Genomic DNA, 19,978 nt, shown 5'->3' on the forward strand with positions numbered 1-19,978 from the left:
GACTTCACATTATTTTGTTTGAGAAACATTTTTTTGAGCTTTTAATGAAGTATAAGTGAAAGAATATGATTTTTATGGAAACTGCATTTTTCCTCCAAAAGAAAATACTTAAATTTCTCTCCTTACTGAGAAACTTAAATAATAGAAAGTTAAATTCCCTAAAATCTAAGAGAAAAAGTAGATGCAAGATAAAAAAGAAAAAAAGATGAATGCTATGGTGCAAGTAGACCCTCCCAGCCTTTTAATGCACGTACAAACCTACCTTTACCTTGAACATGGTCTAGTGCAATACCGTTCTGTAACCACCTTGTTTCATTCCTCAATATGTCATGGCTCTACGTAGATGTGAATACATTCTGATCTACTTTATCTTTCCAAGGGCTTCATTGTAGTCCTCTCATGGATGTAGTTTAATTAACTAATCCTCTGAAAGACTTTTGGGCTATTGTTAGTTACTACAAAGAATTCTGATAACTATTTTGGACCATAAGTCTTGGCATACCTGTGCAATAATTTCTAAAGGATAAATTCTCGGATGTGAACTTGCTAGTTAGAAACTAGATACCTTTTCAATTTTAATAAATTTGTCAAAATGACATGTATTTCTTTACTGACTCCCTGGTTTAAATGTTTGAAACTGTATGCCTCTCAAATTAGTATTAACTCTGGGCAGTACCAATCTTTGCTAAAATGATAGGGAGAATGAACTTATATTATTTTAAATCACATTTGTTTAGTTATTAGTGATTTGAGGTCTATGTCATATGCTCACTGGCCATATGTATTTCTTCTTTTGTAAACTCAATATATTATGAGGATATATTTAAGGTTTAATTATTGAATGAGAACTTTTCTTACATTAAGAATACATTATCAGGCTGGGGATGTCGCTCAAGCGGTAACGCGCTCGCCTGGCATGCGCGGGATGCTGAGTTCGATCCTAAGCACCACATAAAAATAAAATAAAGATGTTGTGTCCACCGAAAACTGAAAAGTAAATATTTAAAAATTCTCTTTCTCTCTTTTTAAAAAAAGAATACATTATCACATATTTTTCATGGAATTAAATATTTTTAATAGCAGCAGAAAATATCAAACAGGTTTACTTATATAAACTCTGTTTTTGTTGCTGTGACCAAAAGACCTGACAGGAACAATTTTAGAGAAGGAGGAGTTTATTTGTCGCTCATGGTTTCAGGCATCTCAGTCCATGGACGCTGACTGGATTGCTCATTGCTCAGAACCTGAGATAAGGCAGAAGGGCATGCAGGAGGAAATGACTCCATACATAGGCAACAGGAAGCAGAGAGAGAGTTACACTCAAGGAGGAAAGATACATGCCCCAATGTCACACCCTCAGGGATCCACCTCCTCCAGTCACACCTGCCTTCCTACAGTTACCACCCAGTTAATCCCAATCAGGATTAATACACCGATTAGGTTAAAACTCACATAACCCAACCATTTTACCTGTAAACTTTTTTGCATTGTCCCACACATGAACTTTTGGGGTAATATCTAACATGAGTTAATATTTAAACTCTGATCTCTCGCCTCACCCTCCCTCCCCCCAAAAAGGAAAACTACCACAAAACTTTTAGTTATTGTATTAATTCCCCAGACATGCTGTAAAAAAGAATCACCAAGTGGATGTCTTAAAAAAAAATAAGACATCTTTCACAGTTCTGGAAGCTATAAGTCTAAAATCAAAACTTCTTTGGAACTTTTTTAAAAAATGTTTTTATTAGTTATTGATGGACCTTTACTTATTTATTTGTTTATATGTGGTGCTGAGAATCAAAACCAGTGCCTCACATGTGCTAGGCAAGCGCTCTAACACTGAGCCTCAACCCCAGCCCTTTCTTTGGAGACTTTTAAGGGAAGATCCTTCCTTGCCTCCTCCAGTTACTAGTGCCTCTAGGTGTTCTTTGGCTGGTAAATGCATCAATGCAATCTCTACCTTCACCACGTGGTGCTTATCTTGTATGTCACTTCTCTGCTTATAAGGATACCAGTCACATTGGATTAGGGCCCACACTAAAGATGTCATCTTAACTTGATCGCGTGTGTAGGACCTATTTCCAGGTAAGAATACATTCACAGATATTGGGGTTAAGACTTCAATGTATCTTTTTGAGGGACACAGCTAACCCTATAACCAACACCTACCTATTACAAAGTGTCTGCTATCACCTGCACTTATAAACATAGAAGGACAGGACTGGGTCAGTCTTATTCCATATTCCAATTCCCAGTACTTTGTACAGTGTCTAGAAGATAGTGGGCAATCAATTATGGTTTCTTAAAAGAAAGAATTTTAGTTTCAGGAATATCTGGTCTTTTCAATATGAAAAGATATAGAATATATCAAATTCTCTTTTATTTAAATTAACATTTGTAGGGGCTAGGGTTGTGGCTCAGTGGTAGAGCGCTTGCTTGGCGTGTGAGGCACTTAGCACTACATAAAAATAATAATAATAAAGACATTATGTCCACCTACAACTAAAAAATATTTTAAAAAATAAATCAATATTTGTAATTACACTATTTGCAAGTGAGGTTACCTAGACTCTACAGAAGAGATGGTCTCAGTTTTCTGAGTGGGCATTTTAACCAAGATGTGTGTTTATGGTTTCCCTGGCACCTGTCCTAAAATGAGTCTTTGAGAAAATGCAGATAAGCCTTCTCTAAAATCAAATTTATTTATCAGAATTATTGAGCTGGATGAAACTGAAAATAAGCCAACAGAACCCTTAAGAAATCCCAACTTTTTTATTTTCTTCATAGTGTTAAATATAATTGCCAATTTATTACATAATTAGGGAAAGCAAAGCCCAGCATACCAAAGATAAGAAATGGCTACAGAAACTAAGTTTTTTGAACTTATTTAACAAACTAATTAATTTCCATTAACAGCAAACACTTCCAAACTATTGTACAGAATTTCCGCATTTAAACTTTTCTAAATATATATTATTTAAGCTGGGCACAGTGGCACACACCTATAATCCCAGAGGCTCAGGAGGCTGAGACAGGAGGAGTGTAAGTTTGAGGCCAGACTCAGCAATTTAGCAAGGCCCTAAGCAACTAAGTGAGACCCTATCTCAAAATAAAAAATTGAAAAGGCTGAGAATGTATCTCAGTGGTAAAGTGTCCCTGGGTTAAATTCCCAGTACCAAAACAACAAAAAAAATTATTGTTTAAAAAATAGTTATATACATATAATTACTATAGTTAATTTTTTTGGAAGTCAAGAGTATTCTCTAGTTATCTATAATGTCTTCCTCCTACTTTCTCCAAAGGTAAGATTAGTCAAATGCAGTCCTGTGGGGCTATGTCTAAAACATCTACTTTGCTTTGCTTTACTTTCCGTGACCACAGTTCTATTACAAGAGCAATGTTTTAGGGCCTAGTGTACAGCAAGAAAGATGAGGTATTTCAATTCCAACAGAAGCAACATTCTGATCTGAGCATTTTTTCTGCACTCATGCCTAGGTGTGCAAAACTGGGCCATTATTCAGATACACACCAAAGGCATTATTCAGTTGTGTGTGACCTAGATGCCCAGTTCCTCACACACAGAAGGGCACTTGGTTTGATGTGCTGCTGTTGCCATCTCCAGTTTCTTAATCATTTTTAAACAATGGGCCCCATGTTTTCATTTACACTGGGCTTTGCAAATGATGTTGCCAGTCTTAGACACATACACACAAAAGTTGCTTTGGCCTGAATTCATTTTACTTGTGATCTGGCTTTTAATTTGGCACTGAACAGAGAGTTGTGGGTAGTGCCCCAGTGGCAGGATGACTCCAGTTCTAGAAACTTTTCAAAAGTGTAGAAATTCTTAGTCATGCAATTCCCTGGAAACAGTAAAGGAAGGAAACATACAAAGATGATTTTTGATTTTTGTTTATCTGCAAGCCGGTAGAGTTGAATTAAGCTCTCATTGTAATATGGAAGAATAAAGCTCAATGTATATACAGGTGCACCATGCACACACATACCCATATATCAGCTTCATGAAATAACTGGTTCATTTGAAGAGCAAGTATGTATGCATATGTGCCAAGGCTAAATATAAATCCATTCCTCTCTCCTTTATCATCAAGGTGATTATTTCAGCAATTGAAATGAAAAGCAGCATTTGTACAAGGCCCGAGCATGGCTGTTCTTGAGAAACACAGTCAAAGCTGCCTGTTTTAAATCAGGAAGAACCTTTTTTCTGTTCTTCTCCAAAAGGATGGTGGGGGATTGTGGTCTAGAGATGCTGTGAGATGTCTAGCCTCTATTTATGAAGAGAAATTAAATTCAGTACAGGACATGATTCTTGTACAGGGGGGTTAGATTGTGATTTTTGAAAGGATGAGTTGTGTTGGGCGTAGTAGTGCATACCTGTAGGCCCAGAGACTGCAGAGGCTGAGGCAGGAGGTTCCAGGCCAGCGTTGGCAACTTAGTGAGACCTCGTCTCAAAATTAAAAAAAAATTTTTTTAAATGGGACTGATTGTAGCTCAGTAGTAGAGTGTCCCTGGGTTCAATCCTCAGTAACCCTTACTACACACACATGCACGTATACACAAAGGATGATTTGACAAAGAAGAAGAGTTCTTTGTAGATACCTAGGAGCAAGGAGAAAGCTCAGTGGACAATGAGCTACCCATATCCCCAAAGGCCATGCAGGCCTTCTTACTCTGGCTGAGTGTTAGATTCACCTTGGAGTACTTAGAAAAATACTGATGTCTGGGTCTCATCTAATGCTAATTAGATTTTAACCTGAGAATGGGGCACAGGCAAGGATTTGTTTTGTTTTGTTTTTGGTACTTGGAACTGAACTCAGGGCACTTAATCATGGAGTCACATCTCCAACTCTTTAATTTTTTTATTTTGAGACAGGGTCTTGCTAAGTTGCTTAGGACCTTGCTAAGTTGCCAAGGCTGACTTTGAACTTGTGATCCTCCTGCCTCAGCCTCCCATAGGGAGCCTCCCTGGGATTATAGGTGCGTACCACTGTGCCCAGGGAAGACAAGGGTATTTTTAAAAAATGTTCCTGGTGGTTCTTATTTGCAGCCAGAGTTGAGCATCCCTTGGCTTTTTAATACACAAAAAAAGAAAGGTCTGGGCTACATCAAAGTCCATCTGGTATCCATTTTGAAAATAAAAAAATTAGAAATATATTTATATCTGATTATACTTAAATGTAGACACCATCAACATAATTATTTTATGTAATTTATTAACTACAGGTAATTAAAGATATTATATAAATAATTTAATGATCTCTCTCTAAGGTTAATCAAGAAACTTAAGAGATGAAACTGGCAAGAAACTTAAGAGATGAGATATTTTTTAAGGAAGATATTTTAGTTGTTTTTAGTAAATACAGGATGTACCAAAGTCTAAAAGTCTATGAAATCAAGAAATGGGTAAGACAAGTAGTGTTTTTCCAAACTCTTTAAATAACAAATATCTTCTTCCATTAAAAATTAAAAAAAATATATATTAAGACCAGAAATTTAAATTAAAGCATGTGGAAATTATCATATTAATAAAATCATATTTTCTAGAATGCCTCCCTTAATAACATACTTTTTAAAAAATCCACTAAACATCTTCATAAACTATAATTATAATTCTAGTAATCCTAGAATACAAATCTTTTTTCAGCCAAGTTTTGAGTTCTAAGGTAAAGATGTCCTTGATGTTCTCAGAGGTCCACAAAGGGTTGTAGAAAGGTCTCACCTGAAGAAGAAGGGAGTCAGGGAGGAAGGGAGAGAGGGAATGAGCAGGTGCAGGCCAGCAGAGACCTATTGGTGACGTCCAGTTTCTGTGCTGGAGGCCACACTAATTGTATTGGATAATAAAAGGTCTCATCTCTGTTTTGGATATCCATTACCCTGGAGGCAGGCCGGCAAAGTTCAGGGTTTCCCCTCTGTGCATCTCAGCTGCACAGTGTTAAAGAATCTGATTGCAAAAGATACTGAAAAGACTAACACGCTTTCCTTGCTTTTAGCACACCACTGACATCTGCCAACACCAAGGGGAGGTTTGGAAGCATCATTTGAGGAATGAGACAAAGGTTACAACAGTTGCATCTTTTTTCCTGGAGAGCTTAAAGCACAGGAGGAGAACCAAAATTGAGAGTAAAACAGATGTCATCAACTATTCTAAAGAATTTCCAGAAGCACTCAATAAGATAGTCAAAATATCAGGCCCCCGTAAGGACATCATCAGTCTGTCTCAACTCGAAATGTTCTCCAGCATCACTGAGACGAACGAGAAGAAACAAACCTGCAAAGAAGCCCAGCGCTGAATATAACTTCACAGTCGGCGATGCCCATCTTTTCTTTTCTCCAGTGAGGAGTTCATCTAGGAAAGGAGCTCTGTTAAGTGCCAGCTCTCACCATGTCCTGTTGCATTTTAAATACAAGCTTGATGACTCTGATGCGCCGATTTAAAAGCTTTAGAACACGGAGTTGTTTTTTACTCCAGCCCAAAGTATTAGGCTGAGTGTTTCTCTCCTTGCTTGATGCCAAGAACAAGGTGCAGGAACCAGTTAAACTGAACGGTCCATCCTTTGTCTCTGCAAACTTCAATCTGATCAAGGAAGTACTTTTTAGCATCCTCCTCGTTTTTCCCCACTGTCAGGGCATCCCGGATGTACTCGATATCTTCTTTGCTGGTTAACTGGGGCATTCCTGTCATCAACATCATGGAGAACAGGATGATCAGCAGGTTTGTGTGATGGCGAAGGGCTAGGTAGGCCTTGACACAGACATCCTGGATAAAGGAGAAGAAACTGCTGTTACGGGTGTTAGAGTAACTGTAGGCTAAAGACCCCTGGGCTATACTGGCATTTACGTAGCATCATCATGAGAAGAAACCATCATACACAAGGCAGCTCTCTGCCCCAGAAGGAAAACTTGATGAGAACATCGGCTATTTTTATGATTTCTTCAACACTGCAGTGTGGACGCATAGAGGCAGGGTGTGCTCAAGAAAAGCTAATTGATTCAGTTATTTGTTGTTTGTTATTCTACCTTTTAAATTCAATTTCCTTCCTAAGAAATTGAGGGTAAAAATATTCATGGTCTCTGAAGAGGAATGAGTCATTTTTGAGCACCATACTGGAATCGATAAACTTTATGTAAGCAAAAATCATGTTTGCCAAGAGCTAATGAAATCCAAAGAAGTGAAAGAAATACGGTGTCTGAGATTTAGTTTTATCCTTATTTTGCACTTTGTTCTATTCTAAGAAAGCAGATGAGTTAGCTTTTTACTGCCTGATTCTCAAAATTGTTGAGTGAACTTTGAAATTTTAATACAAATTCTGAATACTGAGAAAGAGGGCTTTAAAAAATATGATGGCGGATGCTGTCCCAAAAAAGCTTTGGAGCAGGTGATAAAGGTGAGTTATGCCTACTTAGTGAGAAACAGGTACAATTATGTCATTAAATTGTCCCAAAGCATAGGAAAAGATGCAAAGTTCCCAATTTTATAACATGAGAACATGAGACTTAGAATAGACACATATATAAAAACATTAAAAAAAAAAAGGTAAGACAGTTTACTGAGTTACATAAAATAAAACTTAAAATACATGGAGTGACCTGTGATGTTCTTCAAACATAAAATTGCTAATTATCAAGACGTAACTTATTCTTGGATTAGTCTATAAACACAATCAAATTTCAATAAAAATCTTTATCGGTGTTTAAACTCAGATATAGTTCATCCAGAATAGTTAGGGTCCAAGAGAATGTTTTGGAAAAGTACAATAATGAAAACCAAAGTTTGCCATAGAAGATATTAAAACACCTTACCAAACTATAATATTTGATTAATTACCCTGGGCGGATGCCTGTGATCCCAGCTTGGGATGCTAAGACAGGAGGATCGCAAGTTTGAGGACAGCCTGGGCAACTTAACAAGACTTCGTTGAGGCCAGAGGGCAGCATATTATGAGAGCTCAGGACACGTCAGTTGTTTCCCTCTCCTACCATCTCTTCTCTGCTTACTGTGAAGCAGGAGACTTGAAGAGACTCAAAAGTCTATTTGGATGGTTCCTGCTGTAGCCCAGGCCTCAGCTGTCCCCTGGCCACGGCTCCAGTGCATTAGTGCTCTTGCATTCTTTATGACTCCACCGATGTGCGGAAATCGTTTTCTTTTGCTCATCTGTAGGACCCAAAGAGGTTTGTCTTGGTTCTTTGTAATTACAGAGGCTAAGTGCAGACTTCACCTCAGGCTACAGTCTCATTCATTTGCCAACTTTCAAGATTCTCACACAGGCTTTGTGGGGATGCCTTTCGATTCTGAATTAGAGTGCATTCTGATTTTTAATTATTTCCTATTCCTTTTACATACTAGGGGCTCTAGGCAAATCCCGTGCTGGGTGAGCCCACTGTGTGGTCAATCTCTTTTTAATCAGAAATTTTCATGGAGGGAAATTAACCCAAGGCCAAGTTATTACCACAGCAATCCATAGGTGCTCAGTAAATAATTGTTAGGTGGTGACTGACATACTAATTCCTGCAGTACCCAAAGAGATTCATTAAGGGAAAGGAACTGTGTTGCTTCTCTTAAAGACCTCCCCAACCATACAAATGATATATATATTTTTTGTTTTTGTGTTTGTGATGTTGGGGATGGACAATCCAGGGCCTCATACTAAACTACATCCCCAGTCTATATGATATTTTTTGGCTCTGATATGTTTTGGCTAGTTCTGATTTTCACACACAAGGGTCTGTTATATGAAAAAGAAAAACTTCCTCCCCAAGTTTAACTGCATGCTCCTTACTTTTTGGACACAATGTACAAGTTCTGACTGGCTGTGCAGACTTAGAGATTCAGTGCAGATTTAATTATCCTTTGCTTAAATTAAGACACTGTGTGGAGCAGTGGTTAACAGCGGAGTCACATCTTGCTGTATAAATTCAGAGCTTGGCTTTCTTACTGACAAGCTGTCTGTCATCAGGCAATTCACTTAACTTCTCTGGACCCCAGTTTTCTTACAACAATAATAACAATAACAAACTGCATCCATTTCATATAGTTGTGGTAAGATTTAAATGCTAGGTGACTGGTTGGCCATCACTACTAAATACTCTGCAGATTTGCATTATTGAACACATATACACTTATCAATGCTAAGGAGGTCACTTTTCCACCTAGACCCTCTGTCTGTCCAAAACATCTTCTTAGATGGCAAAGCTGTAGGGGGTGAGATGGGCCCCCCTCCACCGAGTGCTGGGGGAAGAGTTGACTTCACTGGCCCACTGAAGTGGGTGGGATGGAAGCCTGTGGCACCTGGCTACAACTGCAGGTGGTCCTCTTGCCTCCGGGGCCTGGTGGAGCACCTGCTCCACCCACTCAAGCCCTAGAAGTTTCATTTCTGTCCTCTGCACCCAACCAGGGCATCTGTGAATCTGTCCTGATCATGCAGGTTGGGCTCAGGGGCCTGTGGTTTGAGAGACTCTGAGGATGTGGCTTGGGAACTTGGGGGAAAATCCAGAACACAGAAGTTACCGGCTGTCGAAACAGAATTTTCCCTTCTGCCAATGCTGCCTGTCATTGACCTCAAACGTTCCTCCCAACTGTATTTTGAGGCTCTGTATTATTGAGTGGAGAAGAAGCGGTGAGGGAAGAATCTGATTTGGGGGATTTGGTTTAATGTACTTGAAATGAGAGTGAATTATCATTAACGTCATTAGTAGCTAATAAAGAGGTCCAGCCTATGTAGTACATCTGCTCTTAATTTCATTGTTGATTTAAATGCCTTAATTACAGCAGCTAAGTAACCAAAGGAAGGATTGTTTTTACAAAGCTACCACCCCTGTAAATTTTGGAAACCAAAGGAATTTATTATCATTTCAGGGCCCAAACTTTGAATCCATTTGCTAACTGCCCCACCTATCAGTTTGCTAAAGAGGAAGCAAAGGACCGCTAAACACCGTCTCCTAGTTTCTTAACCTCTGGGGAGCTGTGACTGCGGCAGACTGTCCAGGGTCACAGGGAATACTTGTTCTTATAGTCAAATCCCCCATTCTCATCCAAAATTAAAGTGGAAGTGAAATATTTACAAAAACAAAGAAGTAATATTACGACCATAAAATAGAAACTCCAGGGAAAGATTCTAAGGCTGAGGGGAGAGAGAGATGCTCACAAAAATTCATCAATGAAAACAAAAAGTTCCCACCCACTGACTTTTCCTAAATCGTAATGTTACCTCTGTCTGCCAAAGGAAGGACACAGAAGAGAGAGAGAGAAAAATTCAGTTTACAGTAAAGGACTTTATTTATTTATTTATTTTAAAATTGGCCAGCCAGTGTCTTTAGGAGTGATTTTGGCCAACCAGAGAAGGTCACTGATTAATAGCCCTAATAATGCAGGAAGCATCACTCTCTGGTAAACCTGAACTAGAGGATGCCCAACACTTAGCCATGTACTTGTTGAGTTTGTATTAGGATTCATATCTTCATAGTCTCGAAAATAATTCTCAGACTAGCTGTTTGCAAAGGAAAGGACTATGCTGTCATCTCAAATATTTAGCTAGAAACTCATTAGAAGCCTAAAGACTACAATTAAGCTGTTCTACTTTAGTCACTATTCAGAATAGTCTATATGTAGGAAGGAGTGTGTGTGTGTGTGTGTGTGTGTGTGTATCTTCCAGTCTTGCTGCAAAAAGGATTTAAGGTGAACTATTTGGATACATAAAAGTCAAAACAACATTAGTGAGAGGTGGATGGAGAAAGGAAAGGAATAAGAAAGGAAGTGATTCACAATGGCCAGAGAAATAAACTAATTTAAAACCACACACGGAAAACTCTGTAGACTTGCTATATAAGTTGTCTCCAAATAACTCTCTAACCAAAAAGAAACTAATTCATTTCTTTATCCAATGCTTAGAGGCTTTTTTAAATACCTATTTGTTTAGGAGAAGCACTGCTTTTCTAGAAACCAAAATCAATTGAAATTTTACAAGGGCATCTACGGAGCATATACTCTGTAACATGGCGAATGAAGTCCTCAAAATATTCTCATGGTGACAAAACGATTCTCTAAAAGAAACTAGAATTAAGAGGCTAACGCTAGGCAAAAGATCATTCTTGATTAGTGTTTCAAAGTAGCAGGCAATGGGGATGCTGCATGCTGGTTCCTTAGCCTATACATCATCATATATGGATTCATATCTTTTCTAGAATAGTGATCAAACTCAATAAGCTAAACAAAGTCCTTACAATCTAACAAGCTCACACAAGTCTGCATCTAGCGGAAATTTCACACCAACATATTCAACCCCCTATATGTAGCTGCTGCTGGACCCTTCTAGGCAAGTGTCTTCCAATCCATAACACAGAGAGTGAAGTACGGAGAGTCTCTTCACTGGGATTGATGAGACCTAACTAATGCACCAGGGTAAAAATCCCAAGAGTGAATCCTTAATCAGCTCAGCACATTTTGTGTAATGTGACAGATGAACTTGTCATCTCCCACTTGACCTATAATAGACCTTAATTAGAATAATTGTGGTTAATCGATTGAGCTCCAAATGACATCGTTGCTTTGCTCCGCTCTCTACCCTCTAGTCCAGCCTATGCACTATTTTAAGTTGGATCCAAATTTCCTTCCTTGACTCAAGTTCTACTACACATTCCATAGAAACCTATGTTCCATTCATACTGGGGTATTGTACTTTTTCTCCCTAAATATCGATTGTATGTACTTTTCTAACTTTATGCACTCGCTCATGTTAGTTTTGTTCTGTCTCGATGTTCCTTCTCTTCCCTGAATGAGTCTGACAAAATAAAATTGAATTCAGCCCCAAAGGCTCTATAAAAACACTTCCTTCTCTGAATAATTCTATCCTCCAGTGCAGGATTAATTGCTCCCTCTGCAAACCACTGTTAGCACAAAGTATTCCTTAGCACAAAGTAATGTACATCTTGGTCTTACTGCATTCTGGGGCTGTGCCTCCGCCCAGCAATGTCTGCCAAACTGTAGCTGAGCTATGTAGGTGAGATGGATGGATGCTTGATATGCAGTAGTCAAGTTCAGTCTTGGGCAAGATTCATCTCTTTAAAAACCAGGAGGAACTGGAGAACAATTATACATGAAGGGGATTAAGCTGGAAAGACATCGTGCCTTTTTGAGGGCGATACTTGACCCTTCTTTGTGCCTGGCACAGCTCCTGAAATAGAGCAGGTATTTAGTAAGAGTATGAGAATCAGTTTCCTATTTTGGATGTGGTGAACAGGGTCTGGTGACTGCAACAGGATGGAGTAGGAGGTTGAGAAAGGCCAACTGGCAGGTCACAGGTCACAGTTGTACACAAGTGCAAGGACTCCCGCTCGAAGGAAGGGGAGTCAGAGAAAGGAAGCAATGGTGAGTGGCTGCAGTTTTTAGAAGAGTTTCAGGTGGTGAGGTCTCTGTGGTCCCTGGGGCTGGGGTTAGGAGGGGACAGGGCCCTGGACCTAGAGGTAGGTAGGTTAGGCCTCTGGTGGAGGAACTGAGGCACAAACAGACCAACCTGGGCTCCAGGGGTAGAATAGGCTACAGCAGAGATGGACTTCAGTTGGGTAAAGGTTCTTAAAAACTTCCTGCGTCAGGGGCTGTGGTTGTAGCTTGGTGGTAGAGCGCTTGCCTAGCATGTGTGAGGCACTGGGTTTGATCTTCATCCAATAAACAAACAAACAAATAAATAAATAAATAAATGAATAAAATAAAGGTATTGTGTCCATCTACAATTGAAAAAAAAAATCAAAACTTCCCAGGTCAGGACTCTGCAAAGGGACTGGGCATGCAGCTGAGCCTGGAGCCTTGTCATCCTGGAATGGTGACAAGACTGCTGGGACTGGAAACAGGCAAGGCCTGGTCAAACTGGCAAGGAAACTATAGTCAGCCTAGGTTAAAATAACACAATAAATAGACTCCAGACTATTTCATGAAATGCTTCTTAACAGTGACATCTAGGGGCAAGCGCCATTTAGGGACATTCCTCAAACTGCCTGTTTTGCACAACTGTGGCTACAAATATTATTCACTTCACCTGATGACCAGATTCATCTACATACATTTGCTTAGAGTTGACTGTGTGCAGAGAACATCTTTAAAATAATCGTTTTTGAAAGAACAAGTTGTTCATGTTCCCAAAAAACTGTCCCATATAGGACACCTCCTACACGTGGGTACTCCATGTCCCGTTCTCTGCGCATAGATTACTGTCCTGCTTGGGGGGAAAGTCATATTTATTTCAGTAAGGAAATCTCCACACAAATGTGAATAGACATTAAATGACACTTCCATATTTGTATTATTTAATAAAACACTGGGTTTCATAATTAGGGTTAGTTCCTCATCTGATGTGTGGATGTCTTGTTACCTGCATTGTGATGACTTATTACCTTCCATATGCTGGTAGCTAGTCAATCTGTGCCCGAGGAACTATTTCACAAACTCAGAATACAACGTATGGTAGGGAAGGAAGATGCCTGTCTGAACCCCACTCCTCCCTGTGCAGGAACTGCCCCTCCCCATTTTGCTCCTTCACTCAGCAAACACATTCTGAGTGCTCACTGAGTCTCAGGCTCCACATAAGGGACACAGGACCCATGTGATCCTGCTGCACACAGCCTGCTGTCTGGGAAGGGAGAGTCAAACAGCACATTGGCACAAATCACTGTGATAGTGAAGGAAATGGAGAAGGGGCTGTGGCAAAGCCTAAGAGGAGGGGACCTAGGTTGGAAGGCTCCCCTGAAGAATGGCATTTAAATGAGACTTAAAGGCAGTGAGGGCCTTCTGGACAGAAAGCCTGACCAGGGAGATGGCTCAGGATAGTGGAAGATGTGGAAGGCAGAGACTCATTGACATGAGGGGTAGGGGAGGCAGTGGATGAAGGTGGCGATGCTGACCCCAGGATGAGGCTGCAGCAGGTAGGCCCCCTGGCATGGGCCTTGCAGGCCAAACTTCCAAATTCAGATTTTATTCAAGATGACAAAACTACCATTATGTGGAAGTCTGAAGGGAGGGATTAACATATCTAGTTCTTAACTTCAGTTTTTGAGAAAACTCTGATTATCTACAGTCTTTTTTTTTTTAATTTTTTTTTAGTTGTCAATGGATTTTTTTTACTTTATTTATTTATTTTTATGTGGTGCCAGGATTGAACCCAGGGCCTCACACATGCCAAGCGAGTGCTCTACCACTGAGCCACAACCCCAGCCCTATCTACAACCTTTTAAAAGACCAAACACTACTTAATAAAATGAAGGAAAAACACTGAAATGTTGACAGCGTTATCTTTAGAAGGTGGGACACTAGGGTTTTGATAGCTTACTGATATTTTAGAATACATTGCTGTCTTTGGTTTTTAATAAAGAAGCATTCACTACTTTTAAACTTAGAAAAAACTCATCGAATAAATACAAATAAATGGGAAATCATATTTCATTTGCCATTGATATGAATGTGTTTATGTGCTATGTATATTCTATAGCTGTTGATTGAAATGTAAAATAAAGTGGTCTAAAATAAATTATCAGGGGGTTAACCAAAGTTTACCTTTAAAAAAAATATTTTCAGTAAGCGTGAGATTTTTCTAAAGGGAATTTATTTATCAAAATTGTCATCACTACTATATGTCAGCTTAACACCCTGTGTGTAGGACGTTGCTCCAAAGACTGACAGATACCCTGAAGTTCACACAGTGGGTCTTGGTTTTCTCTAATTCTAGCTTGTTCCTGAACTCACCCCTATTCAAGAAGTAACTTAACAGTCCCAGGCTAAACTAGCTACCTTGGAAAGGAGAGAGATGAGATAAAGCACAGCCTTCCTCTTTCAGTTTTCTTACTTCCCTCCTCTGGTCACCAGCAAATGCATGTTTTTAATTCTTTGTGGCGAAAGCTCACCTCACCCTTAACAAAAAGTGGGCCAACTTCTCTTCACCCTTTTAACAGATTAATCAAATATGCAGCATGTCTTAATTAACTTTATAGAGTCAAACTTGGCAACTGGCTGGAAATGAAGACACCTTTAATTCAAAATACTGGATATGACACTTCCCTAAACCTGGCGGCTTTATTCTACAAGATTATGAGACACTGTTGATAGAGTTTAGAGACGTGGTCCCTGAGCTTGAAGAACTTCAATTTAAAAAGGAAACATACAACTCAGAAACAGAAATCCTTGTATTAGCAGTATGTAAAAGGAAACAAAAAGGAAAAAAAAAAAAACTGTCCAAGGGCACAGTTGAACAACAAAGGTTTGGTTGCCCGTCTTTGTCAATGAGGAAACTTTGGCAATTCTGTGTGTGTATAGTTTAACATGATGGTGTTCAGCCTTTTCTTGTGAGGGAGGAAGATGTGGGACAAGAAGGGAGGATGGCAGAGAAGGGGAGCGTAGAAGGGAAAGCAGAAGGTGGGGGTGCACTCCGCCGTCTTTAACCAGAACATGTCACTTGGTCATGTTCTACATGTCATCTCATTTTGAAAACCGTTTCTCAATTTAAAAGTTTTCAAAGTCTGAAAACCTACTGTGATGTATATAACCAGGCTGGCAGTGGCTTACTGAGTCTCTGCTACTGTCTAGGGTCTAGGCTAAGCATGCTCCATATTTCATTTAAATAACCCCTACCCCTGCCTCCTGCCTGCAGCTGTGAGCATTCTGCTCCAACAAGTGCTCCTTGCCATTGCCACCCAGCGCCCTCACCTGATGCTCACAGACGTGGGGCTGCCTGAACTTGGGTTGGAATCCTCAGATCTCTGAGCTAAATAACCCTTTTATCTTTATTAAAAGATAACAAGCAAATAAATAATTCCTGGAAAAACCACATGAGGCAGCTCTTCTTCCCCTTTCAGAAGAAGAAAGCAAGGTTCTGAAAGGGAAAGTAATTTTCATCATACACAGGCAACTAAGGAGCACGGCTAGGATTCAGACTCAAGTTTGTCTGCTCCAAGAGCTGTCCTTTCACCCACCAGGCTACACTCTGCTCTCTACCTGTGTTTAAGGCTCAATGTGGGCACGTTCACAGGCACTTAAAATGCAGAAAAGTGCTTCAAAACCTGGGTACATGGAAGGACAACAGAATTCACAAAGATGTGTTTTTGGTGGTGCCCACTGACTAGGGTGTTGCTTTAATGAAGGAAGTTTTAACAGTCTGAGAAACAAGCTTTGGTGACAAAGGGTGAAGAATAGCTCTTCCCAAGAGGACAGACTGGGCAAAAAGCTCACTGCAGGCTGGGCATGGTGGCGCATGCCTGCAATCCCAGCAGCTCAGGAGGCTGAGGCAGGAGGATTTCAGGTTCAAAGCCAGCCTCAGCAACTTAGCGAGGTCTTAAGCAACTTACTGAGACCTGTTTCAAAATAAAAACATAATTAAAAAGGGCTTGAAATGTGGCTCAGTGGTTGTATCCCTGGGTTCAATCCTTGGTACAAAAAATAAATAAATAAATAAATAAATAAATAAGAAAGCTCAGAGCAGATGAATATAGCTTTGGGTGGAAATTGCTGGTAGGGGCAGGAAATCTTTCCTTGGCCTCCTCATAACAAAAATCTTTTCATTAAAGAATGTTTTGAAACTGAAAAATAATTACAGCAGCCAAAACAAAAGTCAAGGGAGTTGCTGCTGGGATCTTAAGGTTGACATGGGCCTGACAGGGACATCAATAGCAACAGAACAAATGGGCAGTCAGCCTTGAGAACATCACTGGTAAAAAGGAAGAGACTGTACATATCCAAAGAGAAGGAGAGCCAGTGCATAAGGTCAAGCTCCTGGATTTGTCTGAATCTCTGAATCATAGTTTACCATGGCTGTTTGAATCTCGTCAGATGAACCTCCCTTCCAGGAAAGTAGAACTGAGTGTTTTTCCTCCTTTAAATGGTGAAATTCTTCCAGGTTCTTTTTTTGAACCATTATCTCTTCCAGTAAGTTGTCAAAATATATGATTTTTAACTTTAAAGAAAAACAGGACTGAAATGTGTCAAGTCCCTGGAAACAGTCTAAAACTCAATTGAGTTTATACAGAAAAACACACTGTAAAAATCCTTAAACTATCTGGCCACAGAGATCTCAGTTTCTCTGACAACACCACTGGAACTGTGGGAGGGTGAGTCTTGTAATTACCAGATGGAAAACAAGCCAGCACAAACCAGAACACACAGGTTACAAATCAACACCTCTGAGTACCTGTCCCAAGGAAGTTCAAGGGCCATGTCATCTCCCAAGGGTCACAGTGGACTCAAGAGGAGACTCAGGAAAAGCACTTGTCCCTGGGATGTCCACTGCAAATCAAACCAAGCTTAAGACTACCATGGTGGCAGGGTGGTGGGGGGTGAAGGTGAGTGGGTGGTTGGGTGGTTAATTTAAAGGCAAATGGACACATCAAATAATGGCTCTTTGTCTCTGTTTTGTGTTGTCCATGAACAGTTATTAAGTTTCAAAGTGCGAAATGTTCTCCATTGGATATTTGAAATATTCAATAGTCAAAACTGGGTACAGACCAGGCAGGAACGAGAAAGGAAGTAGAATCTGAACACTCCCAGGGAGATGGTAGGCTCATGAAGGAAGCAGGACAAACCAGAGTTGTTTGTAGAACCTGTGGTCACCCTGCTGAGATTCCCAAGGAGAGAAGAGACTGCCCTTGACAAAAGCAAAACATGCCATATGCATATGGTGGCACAACAAGAATCCGTGCTAGTAGTGTGATAAATACACATGTGTAGCAAAAGCCGAGTGAAGCTCACGATTGTTTTGAGTGCCCTGAAAAGTATTTGCAAAGTTTGAATCCTTTGTCAGTGTCTTCAATAGATAAATATCTAATGGCTAAATTTTTCACTAGGTGCCCTTCCTTAAAGGTCTCTTTAGTACCAGCATCAATCTGAGCTCTGTATTTGCCAGTCCCACTCTTATGGAATGTTTCTACTTCCTGTTTGGTTTTAGGTGGGAGGATGGCTGAGAAGCACAGTCTTGCTCTTGGGGAATGAATGAATAGAGGTAACTGGGAGGAGATAGGTTGGCCATGCCAGAAGGGGATGGGGGCAGAGGATAGATGAGCCTCCAAGTGGGCTGGGAGGTAAAGCTGCAGCAGGTGCACACACCGCCTGCTTGGTTGGTACTCTCAGTAGGAAATAAAGAGGGGGGTGACATACCTGAAATTTCTGGAAGTGTGGGCTTGTCTTTTTTCCAGAAGTTCCCATCACAAACAAGAAGTCTGGGGTGAGCACAAATGGCACTCTCTCTTTATTAATGCCCAGGAAACTTTTATAATTCCCAAGAATGTGCCCAAAGTCAATATGAAATAGGTTTCCTTAAAAGAAAAAGAATATCTGACATTATTACACCAGCATACATGCTTGTAATAACACTTCACTTTTTGAGATAATTTTTAAGTGGCCTGAAAATGAGCTATCTTGGGTGAAAGCATCTGTTACATGTGTTACTAGTCTGTCATATTTTTGGTCTTAGCAGGTGTGTGAAAGTAGTAACCACAAAGTGTTCTTTGAACCAAATATGTTTGTTCTTGATATCTTTCTGGTGTTCTTTAGATGACAAATGGCATTAAAAAGTTAAAAATTATCACCTCAAAATTATTCTTAGAAATCAAAACTCTCTGGCTAATATGTCACCATTATACTTAAAACTCCCCTAAACCCTTCATGTAACTCAGGATAGCCTGATGTTGTACTCTGACTTGTACTTCCAAGCCCCACAATAGAAATAACTCATTTTGAAACTTCTTTGGGTCAATATTTACCACCACACCTTCTCCACATCCCTTCTTCTCATTGGTCCTTTATCATTTCTATAGTCCAAAAATGTATTGCCTATTTTGTTTTATTCCGATCCTCACAGGGAGTAAGCAATTTGTTCCCCTCTCATGCTTTTTTCAGACTCTACTCTGAAATTGGTTCAAATCACATATAGAAAAGTCTCATGGTGTGGTGGCCACTACTGGGCACTGTTAGACTGGACAGTGAACTGGCAAGGTGGGGTGAGTTAGGCAGACAGAATGTTTCACTTTTTTTTTTTTTCGTTTTTAGTACTGGGGATTGAACACAGGGGTGCTTAACCACTGAGCCATATTCCTAGTCTTTTATTTTTATTTTTTAAGTTTTTGGTACTGGAGATTGAACTCAGGGGCACTCGACCACCGACCCACATCGCCAGTCCTATTTTGTATTTTATTTAGAGACAGGGTCTCACTGAGTTGCTTAGCGCCTTTTTTTTTTTTTTTTTTTTTTTTTTTTGCTGAGGCTGGCTTTGAGCTTGAGATCCTCCCGCCTCAGCCTCCTGAGTTGCTGGGATTACAGGTGTCTGTCACTGCTCCTAGCACATTTCAGATTTGAGGGTATCTCCGAGATTTTTTCCCCTCTTTTACTGTTTCTCTGAAATAGCTGATACTGTTGATCACCCCTACCTTCATTAGTTCCTAAGATATGCCCTACTCTACTTTTCTAGCTCTAACGGCCTCTTCTTCCTTTACTCAGTCCTCTGCCCTCAAGGTGGGTGGTCTCTGTAGAGACAGCACTGGAGTCCCTACACAATAATAACTTCTCACTCTGTGCTCTGGCCTTGAACTCCCTTCAAAAATTTCTCTATGATGGGAGGGTGGGGGGAATGGAGTGGCTGTGTTTAATGAGGACAGCATTTCAGATGGGGAAGATGAAAAAATTCTGAAGATGGACGTCAGTGATGCTTGCACAGCGATGTGAATGTGCTCAGTGTCCACTGAATTGCACACTTAAATGGTTAGAATAGAGAATTTTGTTATGTGTGTTTTACCACAATAAGTTATTCTGCAATAGATAAACTCACCTGTCTCTGAGATCATAATATTGTCATTGTGTCTGTCGCCTATTCCAAGAACAAAGGTTGCCACACAGTAGCCTGCACAGGAATAAACAAATCTCTCCACTGCTGCCTGAAACTAATTAAAATGCATCAGAATATTAATTGTCTTCTAACTACAAAGAGCAGCATGAATCTAT

General features: G+C 40.0%; 1 protein-coding gene across 2 annotated transcripts in view; it reads right to left on the minus strand.

Moving 5' to 3' along the window:
* Positions 1-2,753: 2,753 nt before the first annotated feature.
* Positions 2,754-19,978, minus strand: part of Pik3cg (phosphatidylinositol-4,5-bisphosphate 3-kinase catalytic subunit gamma) — a 33,109-nt gene continuing 15,884 nt past the window's right edge. For both annotated transcript variants that reach the window (XM_027926393.2, XM_071613011.1), the window contains exons 9-11: positions 19,806-19,917; positions 18,140-18,297; positions 2,754-6,775 (exon numbers count right to left, since the gene is read on the minus strand). In XM_027926393.2, the coding sequence (XP_027782194.1) occupies positions 6,497-6,775; positions 18,140-18,297; positions 19,806-19,917 (549 nt within the window). In that variant the 3' untranslated portion in view covers positions 2,754-6,496. The remainder of the gene's footprint in view (positions 6,776-18,139; positions 18,298-19,805; positions 19,918-19,978) is intronic.

The sequence above is a fragment of the Marmota flaviventris genome, chromosome 1 (assembly GCF_047511675.1).
Source record: "Marmota flaviventris isolate mMarFla1 chromosome 1, mMarFla1.hap1, whole genome shotgun sequence".
In the NCBI taxonomy this organism is placed as follows: Eukaryota; Metazoa; Chordata; class Mammalia; order Rodentia; family Sciuridae; genus Marmota; species Marmota flaviventris.